At 36.3% G+C, this 22,894-nt stretch overlaps 3 protein-coding genes across 6 annotated transcripts in view; 1 reads left to right on the top strand and 2 right to left on the bottom strand.

Annotated features, from left to right (window-relative positions):
- Positions 1–1,161: 1,161 nt before the first annotated feature.
- LOC123527332 (ras-related protein Rab-11B-like) lies at positions 1,162–22,462 on the bottom strand. Of its 4 annotated transcripts, none has more exons than XM_045306723.2 (7): positions 22,354–22,462; positions 19,090–19,196; positions 18,576–18,687; positions 15,889–15,972; positions 10,663–10,856; positions 6,585–6,665; positions 1,162–5,899 (listed from the first exon to the last, which is right to left on the bottom strand). In XM_045306723.2, the coding sequence occupies exons 2-7, from the start codon at positions 19,133–19,135 to the stop codon at positions 5,784–5,786; spliced, it is 633 nt and encodes a 210-aa protein (XP_045162658.1). In that variant the 5' UTR covers positions 19,136–19,196; positions 22,354–22,462; the 3' UTR covers positions 1,162–5,783. The 4 variants fall into 4 exon arrangements, with proteins under 4 accessions (XP_045162658.1, XP_053376018.1, XP_045162669.1 ...); XM_053520043.1 differs by having other exon boundaries at positions 22,438–22,456; XM_045306734.2 differs by having other exon boundaries at positions 22,293–22,389.
- On the bottom strand, positions 4,197–4,865 carry LOC123563763 (uncharacterized). The gene has a single exon (XM_045356775.2). It carries the CDS (start codon positions 4,863–4,865, stop codon positions 4,197–4,199), a length of 669 nt encoding a protein of 222 aa, XP_045212710.2.
- Positions 22,463–22,476: 14 nt separating the features above from the next.
- Positions 22,477–22,894, top strand: part of LOC123527324 (splicing factor 3B subunit 2-like) — a 47,785-nt gene continuing 47,367 nt past the window's right edge. Inside the window, exon 1 of the mRNA XM_045306714.2 lies at positions 22,477–22,618. Coding sequence (XP_045162649.2) covers positions 22,525–22,618 — 94 coding nt within the window. The 5' untranslated portion in view covers positions 22,477–22,524. The remainder of the gene's footprint in view (positions 22,619–22,894) is intronic.

Genomic DNA, 22,894 nt, shown 5'->3' with positions numbered 1-22,894 from the left:
TGCAGCTGTGGTAAAGGTTAGTATTTCAAAGTCAAGACCTGACTTCTTGGCTCTGAGGCACTCGAATTTAATATTTTATTCCATCGGTTTGTCAGATATTCTTGACTAATGCACTAAGGGAAAACTGTCCATGTTTTATTACAGTTTGTCATTTAATACAGGCAACATGCAGCCCCCACAACTTCTACATATTAACTTGAAGGATCTTTTTATATGAACATTTTTCATTATTTCCATTGATAATGTTTTTATGCAGAGGGATTTTAATATTTTCCTCTATCTTTTGTTCATTTCTTAAGGGCAAGGTCCTACATAAATTCATTTTGTCTGCACATTATTTTGTTCCAAGACCGGACGGCATGATTTTGTCAATCGCCCTAAAAGCAAAATGTGGTACCATTTATAAAACAACTATACTTGGAAAGGAGATGTAGATAAATGTCTTACAAGCAAAATCTTTAAAACCAAAATGTACATTTGGCCATGGACATGATGGGTTTGAAAAATTGTTAACAAATCTCTGCTACTCAAAATCTGACAGCACTTACAGTAATATCAAAATTGTGTAACTTGTACTTTGATACAACCTGGATATAGCACCTCATTAACATATGTATAGACACTCTAAGTACTTTCAAAATCCATAAAAGTAGACTGAAAAAAATATTGAGCAAACATTGAAAAATATGCAGCAGACATAAATTATCAATAAAGCTTCTTTGACTTTTGATATCCATATTATGACATTGAGCACTAATATAGGCCTATCTCTAGTTGTTGACATCCATCGATAGTCCAAACATGGATCTAGACACAGCAAACCACTGGTATGTCTTAATGTTTTGCTACAGCATACAATATCTGGAATGCGTATTCTAGAATGACGTGGCCAATAAACGGGAAACCTGCAAATCATCTTTATTGAGGTGTTGATGTGATATGCAAGTTTATCTTAACCCTTCGAACAGTTGAGGAGATATTAAGATGGAAAAGCCTATTCCCATTCAGATTAATGTTTCTGAGTAAAGGGTATTCACTTAGTCATAATAAGTGACCAAATTATTAAGACTTAAATTTTTATTAAGCTTTTAGTATTAGAATGTTGTTTGCTTGTAATGTACTTATTGGTACAGACACTGGAAGCAATTATAACACAAGCTATTTCTGTTAAAATATATTTTCCATTTTATTCTCTTTAAAAATACAAAAAACAATAAGAGCAGAAGTTCAATCACAAAACCTTAACAACCTTAAAAACAGTTTATTACAATATTAGACAGGAAAATCGGTGTTAAAGCAGGGCGATAAATAACAAAAATATTTGTCATGTTGCAAACCTCACAAACCCTGTTAAATTAAAAAATTCATTGTATCTGACATGCTCTAGAGAAAATCACAAAATATTAAAATAGCCCAAATACAGGAAGATGTATCCTGGATGAAACCAAACTCATAGATATATATACTAATAAATGACAACAACCCTTAATCCTTGAAATATACATAACTTGGAAAAAAAACATCATCAAATAGCACAATTTATCAAAAGGCTGATGTTATAGTTACAGTGGAATAAAATTTAGTACAATTTTAGTAAATATAAATAAACATTTTAAAAAAGATTATCTGTCTGAAATGAAAGAAATGCACTTATGGTAAATAGTGCAGATATTATTCACATCTAACTACTAAGTACTTAACCCTTGTATTTTTTGGTGTCTGCATTTTTGCTGCAACTTGTGTCACAAGTTCTGGTTAAAGGTCACTTTGCTCTTTCAACACTTAGAATGCTATTCATTCTTACATAATATCATTTTCACTTTTATTACATTGGATATCCATTTCCAAATTTGTATTAGTTTTGTTAAGATTAATCCTGATCTTGAATGTGTGCTTAAAACTTCTAATGTATCAGAAGACTTTACAACTACCGACACGTACAACTCAAACGGTTTTAAGATACTCTTCCACAGATAAAGTTAAAATCTTAAAGGAATGTCCAATCATATCATATGCACAAATTCAAACAATGAAAATACCATTAAAATCTAGAATCAGCAAACTAGGTAAAAACTACAAAACCTATACACAATGTTCAAGCAACTTAAGTCACTACAACCTTTTGGTTTTGAAATAATAAACAAAGTAAAGTGTAGTTACAAACAGAAAATTGCCTAAATGCATGTATAATGCCTTGTGATGCATTCTTTTAAATGTTATAACATTCAAAAAACACAATATACACTTTCCATCTGTTAAACAAATTTCATATTAAGGAAAGTTAAGAATTCTATAGCACCAGAACTAACAACAGTAATAGAGAAAATATATGACACACTCTGTTTTACTGACAAAACATAAACATCTAAAGGTATGCAAAAACCTAAACAGGAAAGTGCGCGTAATGTGTGTTTTGGAAGTAGCTCTGAAAAGTTAACATAAACAACTTAAAAAATATGGCGTAGAAAGCATGCAGTACAGAAAATGTGGATACCATATTGTAAAAGAAAAGTGCTGTTGACTGTACAATAAGCCTATGTGACCAACTAAGAATAGTTCCTGCATATTGTTTGCCTATACATAAAAATACATAAATACTATGGTTTCTTTTATTTCTATAATATCATGTTTACTCATTTCAAAATGTTTTACTATCTTCTCACCAGAACATGTATGTGTAATACCAATTTTTTAATGGAGCTTCAAATTTTAAAATACAGATTTCCAAAAGCTTGTTCAGTTAAAGTATAGAATAATGTTTTATAGCCTGAAAAGAATAAGGTCTTATATATATATATATATATAAATTGTGACAAAATAGCTTTTGAGAGTTCTTTTTTTAAAAAGGCAAAAACAAAACTATGGTACAGAATCTGTTCAATGTAAGAAATACTGAAACAAAATTATTGCAAATGCAGTATGTTTTAGTATACAGACCAACAACCGATATAAGCATAATGTAGTATATATACATTTCTTCAAATTTCATGTATATTTTTGTACCTAGCTGCAGAAATAGCATTCTGTACAACAAGAAAAATCCATAGTATTTACATATTGAAAATCTCAGTAACATGAAAACAACATAAAAAATAAATCTGTAAAATCAGATCTTGGAATGTCAAGCCTGTTGCCCGGCAACAGAATAAAACAGCAACCACCAATGAAAGTCTCATGAGAAAATGATATGTACATGTGAATGTTTAACAGCAACTGATAAACAAAAAATACTTAAGAAAATATCACATGTTTTTTTTTTCAATTCGAAAGTATTCACTGAAATATTTATATATCAATAAGGTTGAAGTATACAACCCTCCTCAGATGTCAACATGTGCAGCATTTCTGAGATGAATTTGATTTGATTGCCCTAGATCATTAATATAATTTTAAAAGTCCTCCTTTCTGCCGCTAAGACAAAAAAATGTTACCAAAGTATTTAATCAGCATTAAATTAAAAGGGTCGTACCTACAGAAAGCAATGTCTTTAGAATGTTATAAATCGGTATCAACTTGGTCAATACTTCAGAACTAAGCTAACTTCCTATCTTAAAGCATGTTCTGGCTCTGTCACTAACTCAGTAAATTTTTTCTTCACATTTCACAATGTCTGTGATCATAGGGGACACATACCTTACTGGGGATCAAACTAACATCTTAAGGATTTGGTATCTAGCCAGCATAATAAAACATACCTGGATGACATGTGCATCTGAGACAGTTGAATATTTATATAAGCAAAATCACAGCACATGGGGAAAACAAATTACTTTTCGGAAGAGTGTATTTAACATATAATCTTCAAACATATTTTATAGAAATATTACAATTATGCTGCAAATGTTGATCTTGGTGATTGCAAGCTCTGAGTATATGACGTTCACATTTTCTAGATTAACAAACAAATTAAGCTATTTATTAAAAAATGACAAGAAAGGTGCCCTGTTAAGGAGAACAACATATTGAAGCAGAAAGCTATTTCTCAAAAATGTCAAAGTAACAGATATAAAAATGTCAGTGTCAGTTTTTTCTATGTTGCATCTTAAAATACGCCTTTGCAAGCAAAATACTGAAAAGAATTTGCTAAAAATATCAGCATTAGGTTTTACAACTAAATTAGATACAAAATATTATTCCACTCAGCTGCATAGCAAAACATCTGGCGAATTAATATAATCCCTGAATAAATGACACCCCTATTCCCCTTCCTTCCCCACTGCAACATAACTGAATGAACTCCCCATTCCCCTTTCCCACTGCAGCATAACTAAATGACCTCTCCATTCCCCTCCCCCACTGCAGCATAACTGAATGACCTCTCCATTCCCTTCCCTTCCCCATTGCAGCATAACTGAATGACCTCCCCATTTCCCTCCCTTCCCCACTGCAGCATAACTGAATGACCTTCCCATTCCCCACTGCAGCATAACTGAATGACCTCCCCATTCCCCTCCCTTCCCCACTGCAACATAACTGAATGGCCTCCCCATTCCCCCACTTCCCCACTGCAGCGTAACTGAATGACCTCCCCATTCCCCTCCCTTCCCCACTGCAGCATAACTGAATGACCTCCCCATTCCCCTCCCTTCCCCACTGCAGCATAACTGAATGACCTCCCCATTCCCCTCCCTTCCCCACCGCAGCATAATTGAATGACCTCCCCATTCCCCTCCATTCCCCACTGCAGCATAACTGAATGACCCCATTCCCTTCCCCACTGCAGCATAACTGAATGACCTCTCCATTTCCCTCCCCCACTGCAGCATAACTGAATGACCTCCCCATTCCCCTCCCCCACTGCAGTATAACGGAATGACCTCCCCATTCCCCTCCCCCACTGCAGCATAACGGAATGACCTCCCCATTCCCCTCCCCCACTGTAGCATAACGGAATGACCTCCCTATTCCCCTCCCCCACTACAGCATAACTGAATGACCTCTCCATTCCCCTCCCCCCACCGCAGCATAATTAAACTGGAATGATATCAAAAATAAAGTAAGGCAAAATACCAACAACAATACACTAAGACACTAAAACTTGGAATTAGTCAAAATAAGCAGATCTTATTAGCTAAAGCACATGGTGCTTTTTTATAACACATTCATTCTTATAGGTTACATGGATCATGGCACAGCTTTATTATAAATACAGTATATCAAATCAAACCTAGATGCATCATGTGTAGCTTTACAAATTGTAACCAAATAGATGTATCTATGCATATGCTGTGTTCTAGAAAGGTTATATGAATCAATACAGTCAAGCTTTATCATAACTTGTACTTGTGACCAATAGTAGAGTAGGATAAGGCAATCAAACTTTCTATTAACAGCTCCATTCATTTTTTTTTACAATTAAAAGATCATAGGAATAGTGAAATGTGCTTCAAGTGATTTGAATCTTTAGCCTGCTTTATTTCTAAAATGGACGGGTCATCATTTAGTTTGGACAGTGCCGCTAATGATTCAAAGGGGCATTCACTGAAAATTTACTGACTGAATAGCAAACAGTGCAGGCTGATCTTGGTCTACACTGGTCGCAAAGGCAGAATCACTTGCCGCCAGCAGGCTAAGGGTTAAATATCCTGCTCTGACGGTATAACTTATTCCAGGTATCTATTGCGCTGACCATGTCACAGTCTAATGTTTTTAACTAAGAAATATAGAACCCTATAAACAAACTGGCACTCTCAGATAACAAAACCTGGGAAACTGTTTGCTACAAAATGTATCTAATTTACTATCATTGAACACAGCAACAAAGACTTCCACAGAAAAACAGTCTAACATCCACATGTGTCAACTTCAGCCATTGGTTTCACTTCCTGTTCCAATTTCTGTGTTTCTCCTTGTTGAGGCCCCGATGAAGGTGGTGATTCCACTTGTAATTTGAAAATATCTGTCAAATGTGGAAGTAAACAGTAAAAAGAAGGAACCAAAGTAGCTACTGGGATATCATGGAAAAGCAAAAACATAAACAATCAACACTGTAAATATTTCAGTACAGCAGGTCCTGCTGTACTGAAATATTTACAATAGAGACTTGTATTTGAAAATGTGCATCTTGAATATTTAACACACTTTGAAAAAAACGAAGAATTTGCCTCTTAAGGGCATAAGTATGTATATAACTATTACATAATATAGCTAAGGGCTATAAATCAATTTGTTTCAATATCAGGTCAATATACTTTATTTAAGTCTAGACAAAATACCAATAACATGTATGTGTAGCTGATATGTCTACATTTTATTGAAAAGTGCTATTTTTAATGATTAAAAAAAAATACCTTTTAACTATAACTCAAAACTGTTATCTTGTACATGTATTTAATCAAACACAACTGAAGTACTATAATAACAAACAAAATGTTGCAAAGAAATTTACAAGATAACTACTATTTATGGAGAAGTACTTTTCATGGAATTCATGGATAAAAAGATCAAGACAATCTTACTTTCCACATATTTCATCTTAAAATTTGACATCCACAAACTTGTGTCCCCATAAATTACTAGTAGCTGTCTTTGGCTTTATGCCAAATAAATTAAGTTGTTTTTAGCGTAACAAACATAATACTTACCAACTAACAAATTGTTAAATGCTTCTACTACGTTTGTGTTATCTAATGCTGAAGTTTCGATGAATGAGTAGTTGTGTTTTTCTGAAATGGTACAGAAATACTTCAATTGGTACACACTGCAACTACATGTGGCTAGAAAGTAACTCAAGGATTCCTCACTGACCACTTTAAAGAGGCATGTCTTCAGGAGAACATTACACGAGAGTGGGACCACTGACCACATAAGAGGGGCATTTCCAGGTGAACATCACATGAAAGTGGGACATAACTGAGCATTTTAAAGGAAAATGCCCCCATATGAACAACACATCAGGGTGGGACATAACTGGCCACTTTAAAGGGGCAAGTCTGTTGGTGCATATTACATGAGGGTGGGACATAACTAACCATTTTAAAGGGGCATGCCTCCAGTTGAACCATACATAATTGACCACTTTAAAGGGACAAGTCTGTTGGTGCACATCAAATGACGGTGGGACATAACTGACCACTTTAAAGGGGCAAGTTTCCAGGTGAACATAACATGAGAGTGGGACATAATTGACCACTTTAAAGGGGGCATGCCTCGAGTTGAACAACACATGAATGTGGGACATAACTGACCACTTTAAAGGGGCATGCCTCGAGTTGAACAACACATGAAAGTGGGACATAACTGACCACTTTAAAGGGGGCATGCCTCGAGTTGAACAACACATGAAAGTGGGACATAACTGACCACTTTAAAGGGGGCATGCCTCGAGTTGAACAACACATGAAAGTGGGACATAACTGACCACTTTAAAGGGGCATGCCTCGAGTTGAACAACACATGAAAGTGGGACATAACTGACCACTTTAAAGGGGGCATGCCTCGAGTTGAACAACACATGAAAGTGGGACATAACTGACCACTTTAAAGGGGCATGCCTCGAGTTGAACAACACATGAAAGTGGGACATAACTGACCACTTTAAAGGGGCATGCCTCCAGGTGAACAACACATGAAAGTGGGACATAACTGACCACTTTAAAGGGGCATGCCTCGAGTTGAACAACACATGAAAGTGGGACATAACTGACCACTTTAAAGGGGGCATGCCTCGAGTTGAACAACACATGAAAGTGGGACATAACTGACCACTTTAAAGGGGCAAGTCTGTTGATAAACAACACGAGGGTGGGACATAAATAACTGCTTTAAAGGGGCATGCTTCCAGGCGAACATCTCATGAGAGGGGACATAACTGACTTCCTTAAAGAGGCATGCCTCTGGGTGAACAACACATGACAGCGGAATCAGTGGCCCAGTGGTAACACTGACTAGGAAACCAGGGGTCATGTCTTCTAACTTCTGCTTCTTCAACCAAAATCTAGAAAATGCTTTTGTAAAAAAGCACATGTCTCCCCAAATGCAGTCCTATAGGCAAGAAGTCAATAGGGGTCAGAAGCGAAAGTCAAAGAGACACTGATGGTTGGCTGCAATAGGGATCATCTACTTGGCATGTCCAGTCATCCCGCTAAATTTCAACACTTTTGGCATAGTGGTTCTCAAGTCACTGTTCAGGCTCCTGTGACCTTGACCTTTGATCAAGTGACCTCAAAATAAATAGGGGTCATCTACTCTGCATGTCCAATCATGCTATTAAGTTTCAACATTGTAGGTCAAGTGGTTCTCAAGTTATTTCCAAAAAATGATTTCACATGAACAGGCCACTGTGACCTTGACCTTTAATTGACTGACTCCAAAATCAATAGGGGTCATCTACTCTGCATGTTCAATCATCCTATGAAGTTTCAACATTCTGGGTCAAGTGGTTCTCAAGTTATTGATCGGAACTGGTTATCAATGTTCAGGCCCCTGTGACCTTGACCTTTAACGGAGTAACCCCAAAAACAATAGGGGTCATTTACTCTGTATGAACAATCATCCTATGAAGTTTCAACATTCTGGGTCGAGAGGTTCTCAAGTTATTGATTGGAAATGGTTTTCCATGTTCAGGCCCCTGTGGCCTTGACCTTTAACAGAGTGACCCCAAAATCGTTAGAGGTCATCTACTCTGCATGACCAATCATCCTATGAAGTTTCATCATTCTGGGTCAAGTGGTTCTCAAGTTACTGACCGGAAATGGTTTTCAATGTTCAGGCCCCTGTGGCCTTGACCTTTCACAGAGTGACCCCAAAATCGTTAGGGGTCATCTACTCTGCATGACCAATCATCCTATTAAGTTTCAACATTCTGGGTCAAGTGGTTCTCAAGTTACTGACTGGAAATGGTTTTCAATGTTCAGGCCCCTGTGACCTTGACCTTTAATGGAGTGACCCCAAAATCGATAGGTGTCATCTACTTTGCATGTACAATCATCCTATGAAGTTTCAACATTCTGGGTGAAGTGGTTCTCCAGTTATTGATCGGAAATGGATTTCCATGTTCAGGCCCCTGTGACCTTGACCTTTGATGGAGTGACCCCAAAATCAATAGGGGTCATCTACTCTTCATGATCAATCATCCTATGAAGTTTCAACATTCTGGGTCAAGTGGTTCTCTAGTTATTGATCGGAAATGGTTTTCAATGTTCAGGCCCCTGTGACCTTGACCTTTGACGGAGTGACTCCAAAATCAATAGGGGTCATCTACTCTTCATGACCAATCATCCTATGAAGTTTCAACATTCTGGGTCAAGTGGTTCTCTAGTAAATGATCGGAAATGGTTTTCAATGTTCAGGCCCCTGTGACCTTGACCTTTGACGGAGTGACCCCAAAATCAATAGGGGTCATCTACTCTTCATGACCAATCATCCTATGAAGTTTCAACATTCTGGGTCAAGTGGTTCTCTAGATATTGATCGGAAATGGTTTTCAATGTTCAGGCCCCTGTGACCTTGACCTTTGACAGAGTGACCCCAAAAACAATAGGGGTTGTCTACTCCAGCAGCCCTACAACCCTATAAAGTTTGAAGGTTCTAGGTCAAATGGTTCTCCAGTTATTGCTTGGAAATGAAGTGTGATGTAGGGACAGACGGAAGGACGCACGGAGAGACGGACGGACGGACGGACAGGGCACAATATGTCTCCTGGGGGAGACATAATTACTACCATACAAACAAGAGTCCATACATGTATGAAAGCTACACACCTGGCACGCTAAAGAACTAGAGAAGCTTCCGAAATTTTTACTCTTTGACTAAAGCATTACATCGGTTTTTTATGTATTCCACAGGCTATACAAGTGTTTTCATAAGTAGTGGTTGTATCACCATATTTTTTCACTTATAATTACTAAAAAATGAAAGCATGTTCAAGAATTCAAAAAAATCTCACAAATCTGGAGGCAAGTTCTTGGTTCATGACTATTAGAACCTAATACCTGCAGCACACCAAATATTCATGAAGTAGAAATTAAGAATAAGAATGTGTTTATAAACTGCTTTTGTTTGGCCATTATTTCTATGTCTAAGGGTAAAAATACTGCTCTTGTTGTCCAGTAAAATAAATACTTCAGAAAGTTAAAACTATGAAGCCAAACTGAGACAATTCAGCTAAAACAGTCTGACCAAAAAATGCTATCCTGAGTGAGAAATAATGTATAACTTTTTTTTTCAGTTCATGAATACAATTTAACAAACCATATCTCTTTTAAAATTATGCATAAAAACAAGGGTCTTTCAAGTTACTAAGGAACTACTGGTCTTTCACACCCAAACAAACCATGCTTTCTATGCTGTATAAAACAAACAAACTGACAAAAAGACAGGCATATCCTGTCATGCATGCAAGAACAACTGCTGTCCTTGAATATTCTTGACCATATACAATTTATAATTGTTGCAAAATGTGATACAGGCATGGAAATGGTGACAGTAGTTTGAAACTGGCAACTAAATTTTACTAGAATTTTGCAGAAATTACAAGAGGGCTCTGAAGCAAGTGTTTCAGAAAACAATGGTGACTATTTCAGAACCACTGGGAGGCCGTGAAATTGACATATTTGTTCTTTGAAAAATAGCAAACAATTACACATTTTCAAAAATAGAGAAAAGCTTATTTTTTAAACAAGTTTAAATTAAATTTTGATCAAAATTCATGGTGCACTATACCTGCTAATGACCTCCCCTCTTCTGAGCTGACAGCTCTAAGGTGTTTCAGATCAGTTTTATTTCCTACAATCATGATACAGCAGTGTGGGTCAGCGTGCTCATTCAGCTCTCCTAGCCACTTGTCTAGATTCTCAAACGATGACATTTTACTGATGTCAAACACAACTAATGCTCCTACAGCCCCTCTGTAATACCTGTTGGAACAGAAAATAAAAGGAAAATGAACACAACAAAATGGAAAATGTACAACAATACAGCAACAGGAATGATGTTAACATTGTATGACACATGCCCCCTGAAAATATTTGATAGAATAATAAATAAAGTCAACAACAGGCCACTAACTACAGAAAAATAACCATACTGAACAAGTGATAAAAGTTTCAAAGCCATACGTCAAACACTTTACACAAAATATTAACTGGTACGAAAAACTTAAACCAGATTTCTAAGTCAAAAGGGGCCATAATTCAGCCAAAATCCTTGATGGAGTTATGTACTCTTGTCTATAACTGGACATGGTGATGGTAAACAGGTGTTGAAAGTTTCAAAGCTTTATCTCAAAAGACTTTGTCAAAATATAAATTGGTACAAAAAATTAACCAAGATTTCTAAGTCAAAAAGGGCCATAATTCAGCCAAAATCCTGGATGGAGTTATGTTCTCTTGCATATAACTGGTCATGGTGATGATAAACAAGTGTTGAAAGTTTCAAAGCTTTATCTAAAAAGACTTTGTCAAAATATGAACTGGTATGAAAAACTTAACCATGATTTCTAAGTCAAAAGGGGCCATAATTCAGCCAAAATCCATGATGGAGTTATGTGCTCTTGCCTATAACTGGTCATGGTGATGGTAAACAAATGTTGAAAGTTTCAAAGCTTTATCTCAAAAGACTTTGTCAAAATGTGGACTGGTACGAAAAACTTAACCAAGGTGTGACGCCAACGCCGACACCGACGCCGTGGTGAGTAGGATAGCTCTACTTATTCTTTGAATAGTCGAGCTAAAAGAACTGCATGTGTAGTTGATGTTCTGATGTTTCATTTCAATTGGATGGGAACTGTAAGAGAGGTTGAGTACACAATGTTCCGATGTAGCAGTAATATTTCTAAATCAAAATCAGGGCCATAACTCTAAAAAAAAATAACTGTACATGAAAGTTCCCACAATATGTGCATGTCTACTTCATCATGTTGGTGATGTACACCAAGTTTCATTTGGAAAGAAACTGCAAGAGTTGAATACATAATGGTCTGATGTAGCTATAAAATTTCAAATTCTTAAAAGGGCCATAACTCCATAAAATATAACTGGACATAAAAGTAACGAAATAAAGGGCATGTCTGCTTCATGTCGATGATGTATAACATGTTTCATTTCACAGGATGGAAAATGTCGGAGGAGTTGGGTACACAAGAAAGTGTGATGGACTGACAAATGGACAGACACTGCCTCCTAAATCTTTCACATAAGATGCGTAACAAGAGCTGTCCATAAGACAGTGCGCTCCACTATTCAGCGATTTGACAGTAAAATGAATATATGTCTCAATAAGAGACCTCTACTTTAAAAGGAAGATACATCAAGGGGTAAAATTCTGTCAAGAACACAAACTAGAGTTACTGGGATTGTTACCACACATGCAGATGCTGATGATAAAAACAAAAGTCATAACCTTATATAGTATTAAAGTTATGTCCAGAAAACGAAGATTGTCAAACAATTTAAGTACGAAAGGGACATAATTTGGTCAAAAACACAAATCAGAGTTATGGGGATTGTTGCCACTCATGCAGGTGATGATGATAAAGATACATTTCAATTTTCAAGTCTTTATCTTATATTGTACTAAAGTAACATCAAGAAAGCAAAGATTGCCGAAAAAAAATTATAGTATAAAAGGGGCATAATTCTGTCAAAAATACAATTTGAGTTATGGGTATTGTAATACACATTACATAGAAATAGTTTTAATTTCAAGTCATTATCTTTTAAAGAACAAAGATATGTCTATAAACAAAGCTTTCAAAAAAATTCAACCTGAAAATAATTCCAAGTATAACAACTTTGTGACCTTGACCTTGGGTATAATGGGCCCAGCCCCTCCACATACTTTGTTTGTATGCTGGACAATGTTTATGTGAAGTTACAGTAAGATAGAAGCAACAGAAAACCAAAAGTTGCCGAAAAACTTTAACCTTAAAAATAACCTAAGTATAACACCTTGGTGACCTTGACCTTTGGTATAATGGGCCCAGCCCCTTTACATATTTTGTTTGTATGCTGGACAATGTTTATGTGATCTTACAGTAAGATATAAGCAATAGTAACAAAGATATGACACAAAAACAAAGGTTGCCGAAAAACTTTAATCTTAAAAATAACCTAAGTATAACACCTTGGTGACCTTGACCTTGGGTATAATGGGCCCAGCCCCTGCATATATTTTGTTTGTATGCTGGACAATGTTTATGTGAAGTTACAGTAAGATATAAGCAATAGTAACAAAGATATGACAGAAAAACAAAGGCTGCCGAAAAACTTTAACCAAGAAAGCTCACCCGACACCGGGACAAGTAGAATAGCCCCCCTATTCCCCGAATAGTGGAGCTAAAAATTAAATAATATGTGCAAGTATGAGTCATTCACTGTGTTTCAAATAAAAAATCAACATCTACTCACAAACAAGGTGAAAAATCAAATTTAACCCTTATCATGCAGGACACGAATGATTCTGCCTTTGCGACCGGTGCAGATCATGATCAGCCTGCACATACATGCAGTCTGATCATGATCTGCACTGCTCGCCATTCAGTCAGTGTCTTTTTGGTATGAACCCCTTTTAACAGTTAATGGTACTGTCCAAACTGAAAGATGGACAAGTTCATTATAGAAATTTAGCAGGGTAAGGGTTAACCCTTTATGTAAAGCATGACTATGTTTAATACTTGAGCCTTATCTTTATTAGTATTTATTTCTTTCTAACAAATATTCATCATTGTTAAAGGTTTTTGACTTCACCATATCTTACTTAGTGTTTATGTTTTATTAAACATTCATCATTGTCAAAAGATTTTTAATTTCTTCGTATGTCCCTAGTTATGCACTTCCCCAAAAGACTTTCATGAGTAAAAATTTGTTTAAATGCATACTTTAAATATCACAAGTATTTGTAGGAGATTAATTTTCATGGACTTTGTGTTTGCACCAATCCGCAAAGTAACTTTAATCTCAACAAACAAGCAAAATTCCCAATTTTTTACCTTGATAAGTTAAAATCCATAAAATCATTAACATGACAGTATCAATAATAAGCATAATTAAGTTTTAAACCAATGCTGATATCCTGCATAAAAAAATGAAATAATGGTCCAGACCTGGGGTAATTACATGCAGTTATAACTAATTGCAATTAAAGTACATTCCAGAGTAATTGAATGTAATTTGAGCCGTGCCATGGGAAAACCAACATAGTGGGTATGCGACCAGCATGGATCCAGACTAGCCTGCGCATCCGCGCAGTCTGGTCAGGCTCCATGCTGTTTGCTAACAGTTTCTCCAATTCCAATAGGCTTTAAAAGCGAACGCATTGGATCCTGACCAGACTGCGCGGATGCGCAGGCTGGTCTGGATCCATGCTGGTCGCATACCCACTATGCTGGTTTTCTCATGGCGCCGCTCATTTGTAACTGGGTGTTTTTTTTTAATTATAAATGTAAGTGGTCACCTATCCACAGTACCGTAAAAACTCGAACATATTATGCTAGCGTGTATATTACGCACTCCTGATCTTGCATCAAAATCTTGGGAAAACCACATATATTGGAATATAATATGCATCCAAAAACAGTCTGAGAATTTTGTTTACAATCAGCACCGTACCTGCTTTTAGACCCAGCCAAAAGCACTCTTCAATAGGAGGTGCAAATAACGTAAACAGCAGACAGCATACAAAAATTACAAAAAATGTCCGATTTTCGGCGGTATTTTCATGCTATCAAACTAAGAAAAAATGTTGAAGCTCTACTTCGGTGTATAATTTGCACCCCTTTCTGACAATGAAAAAAACAAGAGCACCGCCTTGCGGGTGCTGACGCTCATCTGATTTTTTTTTGTGTAATAGAAATATTGTCCTACCCATGATTTTCTAAGTCTAAAAAGGGCCATCATTCTTGCAAAAAGCAGGATGGAGTTATGTTTCTTGATGTTCAGTGTCCACTTATGATGGTGAAAAACTGTTGCAAGTTTTAAAGCAATAGCTTTGATAGTTTATGAGAAAAGTTGACTTAAACATAATACTCAACCAAGAAAATGATTTTCTAAGTCCAAAAGGGGCAATAATTATTGCAAAAAGCAGGATGGAGTTATGTTGCTTGCTGTACAGGGTCAGCTTATGATGGTGAACAAGTGTTGCAAGTTTCAAAGCAATAGCTTTGATAGTTTAAGAGAAAAAGTTGACCTAAACATAAAACTTAACCAAGAAATCTGATATTTTCTAAGTCCAAAAGGGGCCATAAATCTTGCAAAAAGCAGGATGGAGTTATGTTTCTTGCTGTACAGGGTCAACTTATGATGGTGAACAAGTGTTGCAAGTTTTAAAGCAATAGCTTTGACAGTTTAGGAGAAAAGCTGACCTAAACATAAAACTTAACCAAGAAAACTGATTTTCTAAGTCCAAAAGGGGCAATAATTCTTGCAAAAAGCAAGATGGAGTTATGTTTCTTGATGTACAGGGTCTGCTTATGATGGTGAACAAGTATTCCAAGTTTCAAAGCAATAGCTTTGATAGTTTAGGAGAAAAGTTGACCTAAACATAAAACTTAACCAAGAAATCTGATATTTTCTAAGTACAAAAGGGGCCATAAATCTTGCAAAAATCAAGATGGAGTTATGTTTCTTGCTATACAGGGTCAGCTTATGATGGTGAACAAGTATTCCAAGTTTCAAAGCAATAGCTTTGATAGTTTAGGAGAAAAGCTGACCTAAACATAAAACTTAACCAGGCAACGCCGACGCAGACGCCGACGCCGACGCCGACACCGACGCCGACGCCGACAACCGCTCAAGTGATGACAATAACTCATCATTTTTTTTTCAAAAAATCAGATGAGCTAAAAATGTAAAAACCTGCGTAATATATTCGAGTTTTTACGGTTGTTACTTTCAGTCAGTCCCTTGGTGACCGCTATAAACAGGTTAAACTGTACTTGAAGAAACTACTTACACACTTGTGATAGCCCTGTATCTTTCCTGGCCTGCTGTGTCCCAGATCTGTGTTCTCACTGTCTTACCCTTTATCTGTATGTTTCTAGAATGGACGATGGAACAGTTGTTTGTTTAATGAAATAGGTATGATTTTTTTGCTTAAAAACACAGCACACTGCAAGTAATCATAGACGCAGGAGCCGGGGGGGGGGGGGGGGGTCCAGGCCCCACCAAAGCTAAGATAGGGTGGGCCGAACTATAGTTTGGCCCCTCCAATATTTTGGAAAAGAGATATAACTTGCAGTCTAATATAACATTTACTTTGTATCATATAACTCTTTTCAAACTGATTTCTGATTTGCATTTGGCCTTTCCTTGCACTCTGACTGACTTCTCTCTTTCCATAAGATGTGTATTGAAAACCTGTATGCGCCGAGGATTGTTTGATTACATTTTATAAAAAGAATATAATATTGAGCACAGTCACTACAGTTCCAGTTTGAGCGTCTGCAAAAACGATGTAAGTATTTTGTAAACGATATGTATTTACGTTTTTCATTGTCCATTCAAGGGAAATGATACTTCCACTACTTTATATCACAATAAGACTTATCAGCGTTATTTTATTGCATGTCCAGGGCTTCAACAGAAGAATGTAAAAAAGTGGCACACGATAAGAACAATACATATTTTGCCCAATTAAGATACAAGCCGCAGACAGTTCGGCGCCTAGTCTTATGCGTATCATCATAATAACTCAATGATTGCTAAAACGCAGAGGCTTGAGGGGCCTAAGGCCCATTTTTCCCTGGACAAGGCGCTTTGTCATGAATGCACCGGGGATCTCTTGCTTCCCCCCCCTCTCTCCCCGTTGAAATGGTTTGGCCCCCCAAAAGTTGAACTCGCTCCTACGCCTATGGTAATGGAACTGCAGACAGACTTACAGACCTGTACTCCTTTAAAACTATATTCTGCTCTTTTTTATGTGTAACTGGGGTTAAAAAGAAAATCATTTTCTTTAAAGATAATAGTTTTTAAATTTTCCAGAGATAAAGGTATCTTTTTTGAACAAGAGGACCATGATGGTCCTGGATCGCTCACCTGTCCCCACATGAACTGAGTATGACGTCGTTTTTTCTATTATTTGACATAGTGACCTAGTTTTTGAGCTCATGTGACTTAATTCTGAACTTGACCTAGATATTATCAAGAAAAAAATACTGACCAATTTTCATGAAGATCCATTGAAAAATATGGCCTCTAGAGAGGTCACAAGGTTTTTCTATTATTTGACATAATGACCTAGTTTTTGAAGGCATGTGACCCAGTTTTGTACTTTACCTAGATATCATCAAGGTGAACATTCTGACCAATTTTCATGAAGATCTCATGAAAAATATTGCCTTCAGAGAGGTCACAAGGTTTTTCTATTTTTAGACCTACTGACCTAGTGTTTGACCGAACGTGACCCAGTTTCGAACTTGACCTAGTATCATCAAGGTGAACATTCTCACCAATTTTCATGAAGATCCATTGAAAAATATGGCCTCTAGAGAGGTCAAAAGGTTTTTCTATATTTAGACCTAGTGATCTAGTTTTTGACCACAGTTGACCCGGTTTCAAAACTGACCTAGATATCATCAAGATGAACATTCAGACCAACTTTCATACAGATCCATTGAAAAATATGGCCTCTAGAGTGGTCACAAGGTTTTTCTATTATTTGACCTACTGACCTAGTTTTTGACCACATGTGGCCCAGTTTCAAACTTTACCTAGATATCATCAAGGTGAACATTCTGACCAATTTTCATGCAGATCCCATGAAAAATATGGCCTCTACAGAGGTCACAAGGTTTTTCTATTATTCGCACATGACCCGGTTTCGAACTTGACTTAGATATCATCAAGATGAACATTCTGACCAATTTTCATGCAGATCCCATGAAAAATGTGACCTCTAGAGAGGTCAAAAGGTTTTTGTATTATTTGACCTAATGACCTAGTTTTAGACCGCATGTGACCCAGTTTCAAACTTGATTTAGATATCATCAAGGTGAACATTCTGACCAATTTTCATGCAGATCCCATGAAAAATATGACCTCTAGAGAGGTCACAAGGATTTTTTTGTATTATTTGACCTACTGACCTAGTTTTTGACCGCAGTTGACCCAGTTTCGAACTTGACCTAGATATCATCAAGATGAACATTCTGACCAATTTTCATGCAGATCCCATGAAAAATACTGCCTCTACAGAGGTCACAAGGTTTTTCTATTATTTGACCTACTGACCCAGTTTCTAACTTGACCTAGATATAATCAAGATGAACATTCTGACCAATATTCATACAGATCCAATGAAAAATATGGCCTCTAGAGAGGTCGCAAGGTTTTTTTATTATTTGACCTACTGACCTAGTTTTTGTTGGCACGTGACCCAGATTCGAACTAGACCTAGATATCATCAAGGTAAACATTCTGACTAACTTTCATGAAGATCCATTGAAACGTATGGCCTCTAGAGAGGTCACAAGGTTTTTCTATTTTTAGACCTACTGACCTAGTTTTGGACCGCACGTGACCCTGTTTCGAACTTGACCTAGATATCATCAAGATGAACATTCTGGCCTACTTTAATAAAGTTCCCATTAAAAATGTGACCTTTGGTTATGTCTCTCTCTGAAAGCAAAAGCTAATATATACCTGGTAGCAAATTCCACACCAATGGTACTTTTGCTCTCCATGTTGAATTCATTTCGCGTAAATCTTGACAAGAGGTTTGTTTTTCCAACCCCAGAATCTCCAACCAATACAACTGCAATGAAATATCAGTTTTCAAACCTTGCACATTTGCGAATGCCAGTGAATAACAGCATTTGGACACATATTATGTCTGAAGTTAATATATCCTAACTAGCAAGTGAAGACTTCATTATCTAGAGTTATATTATGAATTTCGAGTATTTATTGTCTAAACAAGAATTACTTACAAAGCAGATTTGACAGGGTTTTTCTATTATTTCAAAATAGGACAAAACTACTGAAATAAGCATCTAAAACTTGAAGCAAAATAATATACACCAGTGCAAGTCTTCTCTAGATTTTTTTTTATAAAGTTAACAGACCTTCTAGAGTATAAATTTACAGTTTGTTACATTCCTAAATGGCAACAAGTTGATTTCAAAGACTTCCACTATATATTATTATATGCCCCTACCTTTCCAAATAAAGTCATACTGCTCTTCTCCACCAGCTGATGCCATACTGTATTACACTCAGTTAGATAGCTGCTAAGGTATGTTTCCTCTCAATGAAAACAGTTACCTGAAATATACATCAGAAAAAAATAACATAATAAGTTATAATACACACAAATTTTCTAACTATAAAACAGTTCAATTCAAAATTTAACCTTTAGCCTGCCGACGGCAGCAAGTGATTCAGCCTTTGCGACCAGTGCAGACCAAGATCAGTGAACACCCCTTTGAATGATAAGTGGTACTGCCCAAATTGAATGATGGACCAGTCCATTTTCGAAATTTAGCAGGCTAAGGGTTAAAGCTAAATGTGATATATTATGCCTTAACAACTCCAGGTTGTGATAAAAACTAATGAAAAAATATGATAAATGAACTTAAAATTAGTTATGAACTGTGTGATCAAAACTAAACAGAACTGGCTAGTTGTGTAAACTGATGAATCAACATGTATTTGATAATAGAAACTTAAGAATGGTTTAAGATGATTTGGATACTAATGTATCACATATATGAGCCGTGCCATGGGAAAACCAACATAGTGGGTTTGCGACCAGCATGGATCCAGACCAGCCTGCGCATCCGCGCAGTCTGGTCAGGCTCCATGCTGTTCGCTAACAGTTTCTCCAATTCCATTAGGCTTTAAAAGCGAACAGCATGGCGCCTGACCAGACTGCGCGGATGCGCAGGCTGGTCTGGATCCATGCTGGTCGCAAACCCACTATATTGGTTTTCTCATGGCACGGCTCATATATATACATAGTAAACCCTAGGCATAAAGAAAAACATCTGCTCAAAATGTTTCAGTATAGGTCCAGAGTGAGTTGCTTCATCAAGTAAATCTACATATCTAAGTATTTTACATTTGAAATATGCACATCTAATCTGTGTGGATAACTGCAATTATGTTTCAGTTTGGCTGAAAAATATAGGTACCAAAAATGCAGCCTCTCCATTATTCTTTACAAAAATTTATGCTTAAAAACATTAGTAATCAGTACATGTATACATTTAAGCATTTCAAATTATCTTTGTATACTTTTGTACAAAAATGTCTTGATCTATAACATAATATTTCTTTTGGTTTAATGTGTAATTTTCATCAAATGAATTTATTAAAAAGTGGTGTTCTTGTTAACACAGTCATCTGTGTCTCAGAATTTTGTTTTTTTGGTTATACTCACTATCAGATAAATATACTCTTTTGATAATATATGAGTTCTAGTAAGCATTTTCTGTCAAATGATTCAGATGTTAATATTGTTTACAAGCACTGACCGGAAGATTCCTTAGGCCATGAAATGAGGTTGTACCGGGATATATGTTACCTGTAGTATGTAACCTATAATATATGCATCTCTTAAACTGGACATACACCAGTAAAACAGCAAATGTTAATGTAGGGAAAACGCATGTTTTTTCGTGTTATAACATCTACAGAATCTCAAGGCATTGGTTGGTGCCCGAGCCCTAGCTAGGGTACCAATGTATCCCGAGGGATTACGAAGATGTTATAACATGAAATGAACATACGCTAACGCTATTCTGGCATAAAACGCGTAAAAAAAAATAAATGAATACATTATACCTCAACGTAATTAATTTTTTATGAAATGCTTGGGAATGTCTGAATTGTTTTTTCAAGTTGACATCATTTCATTTTGAATTATCCGTTTTGGGGTCGTTATACGTTTGAAAGTGTCTAGGGGTACGGATCCGTACCTCTAGAATCTGATTCTAGAGGTACGGGTCCGTACCTCTCGACAAGCATGTTAGGGGTTTTCTAGGGGTACGGACCTCCTTTTTTTAGAGATTTAGGGTTATTTATATCTTTAATTTTGTTGAAAATGAAAGAACAAATAAGACTTAACCAGTGTTCACTTAAAAACTTGGATCTACGGATCTATACCCCTAGACACTTCCTATACGTTTACACTTTGCCAAGGAACACCCATATATAAAAAGGGAAACAGGCTGATTCGGACCGTGGCTGATTAGGACCGTGGCTGATTCGGACCAAATATTTTGGCTGATTCGGACCACATACTTAGAATAAAAGTAGATAATGACCATATACATTGGCTGATTCAGACCACAAACTTTTTTCTCAATAATGACCATAAATTTTGGATGGTTCAGCAATTTTCAGAAAATAATGTTGATTATAGCTTATATAGAGCTTTAACTTGAAGTAAGGACATAAGATATACACCGTACAAGCAGGTAAGAAGTTTTGACAAACTAAAATGCATTTAAATAAGGACTTTAAGGACTTTAATTATTCTTTGCATCAGACTTAATACTCATAAATTCTATTCTTACTCATGACATTAGTGTCAGGAAAACTTAAACAATTTGGGCCGAATAAGCCAAGTAAATTTGGTCCAAATCAGCCATGGTCCGAGTCAGCCTGTATTCATAAAAAGGTGTTTTAACAGCATGCAAGTGCGAGAATCTCTCTGTTAACACACATTTTCACTTCTGTTAAAACATACCTGAGAAGTGACAAGAAAGCAATTTTATGCTAGAATAGTTGCAAATAAATCCAAATTTCATTAAGTATGTAAAATATATACACATTTATATGAAATCAGTTCATGATATTAGTATTTAGCTTGCCCGTGCTTCATCAGAAGACAGGTCACATTCCTTTTTATATTGTTATAAAACCTGAACTTGACTGAAGACAACTGCAATTCATAACTTTATCATGACATCACAGTATATTAGGGGTTCTAATTGACCAATCAGAGAGCAGCATTTTCGAGTACCTGCCAGTTTCCACTTGGGTATAACGAAGTATATTTACAATGAACATATAGTGACTTTAGAAATAAATATCACACTACTTTAGAAATCAAATTAAGATTTTTCACTGCACATGTCCCAGATGATGCTACAGACAACAAAACTTTGAAGTTTCATTGAAATATTGTTTCAATGTAATACCTTTATTTTAGTTAAAAGTTTGAGATTTTACACAGGGAGTCTATGATAAAGTCCGAGTAAAATATAATTAATACCCAAGTGAAGTAAGTATCATTCCACAATGTTTTGGACATGTTAAAATTATGAATATCCACATACCAAACAAAGTAAATAGATCTTATAGATGACACTGTATACTTGGAAATGAGTTTTTTTTGGCAAAATGATAACTCACTTTAGATCTATATAATGTGATACACAACTAGATTTTACTCATTCAATACGCAGTAACTTACACATATTCTATATCGCTATATATTTTTATGACTGTCAACACAAGTGAGTCACCTGTAATTTGCGACACCTGGCGGATTATTTACCTTTGCCACCTGTGGCCTTTCGCACTTTCTTGGGCTCAATACGGGACTTCTCGGATTTCTTCGTCGAACACGACAATAACAACAAATATGGCGACCTCCGGCACGGAAATCAGTGATCTTCGGAAATTAACTGTAGTTAAATTACGAGACCGCCTTTCAAAACTAGGCTTACCCACATCAGGTGATTAATATGTATTCGTCTTTTGAACGATCTTTTTTATATATTTAAATGCCTGCCATCTGCAATATTCTATCAATACATCTGCATAATTTTGCAGGCCGAAACGTTTTTCGCATGTTTTTTTTCCCCGTAAAATATGAACGTCCTGTAGAAATTGTTACATGTTTTCAATATTTTTGGATTTCCTGCTTTAAATCTGACTTAATTAATTTTTAGTGAACAATTTTGAAGCTTGAATGATATTACAAACCCCAGAGTGCATTTCATTGGTTTTGG

This window comes from Mercenaria mercenaria, chromosome 1 (genome assembly GCF_021730395.1).
Source record: "Mercenaria mercenaria strain notata chromosome 1, MADL_Memer_1, whole genome shotgun sequence".
Taxonomy (NCBI): Eukaryota; Metazoa; Mollusca; class Bivalvia; order Venerida; family Veneridae; genus Mercenaria; species Mercenaria mercenaria.
The sequence above is the reverse complement of the archived record's forward strand: the minus strand, read 5'-3'. Positions and strand labels throughout refer to the sequence as shown.

Coding starts and splice junctions, on each gene's coding strand:
- LOC123563763 (XM_045356775.2), bottom strand. CDS start 4,865: ATGGGGAGGTCATTCCGTTATGCTGCAGTGGGGGAGGGGAATGGGGAG.
- LOC123527332 (XM_045306723.2), bottom strand. CDS start 19,135: ATGGCATCAGCTGGTGGAGAAGAGCAGTATGACTTTATTTGGAAAG. Junction 10,857..15,888: donor TACAGGGCTATCACAAGTGT/GTAAGTAGTTTC, acceptor CTGTTCCAACAG/GTATTACAGAGGGGCTGTAG. Junction 6,666..10,662: donor AGAGGGGAGGTCATTAGCAG/GTATAGTGCACC, acceptor GTACCATTTCAG/AAAAACACAACTACTCATTC.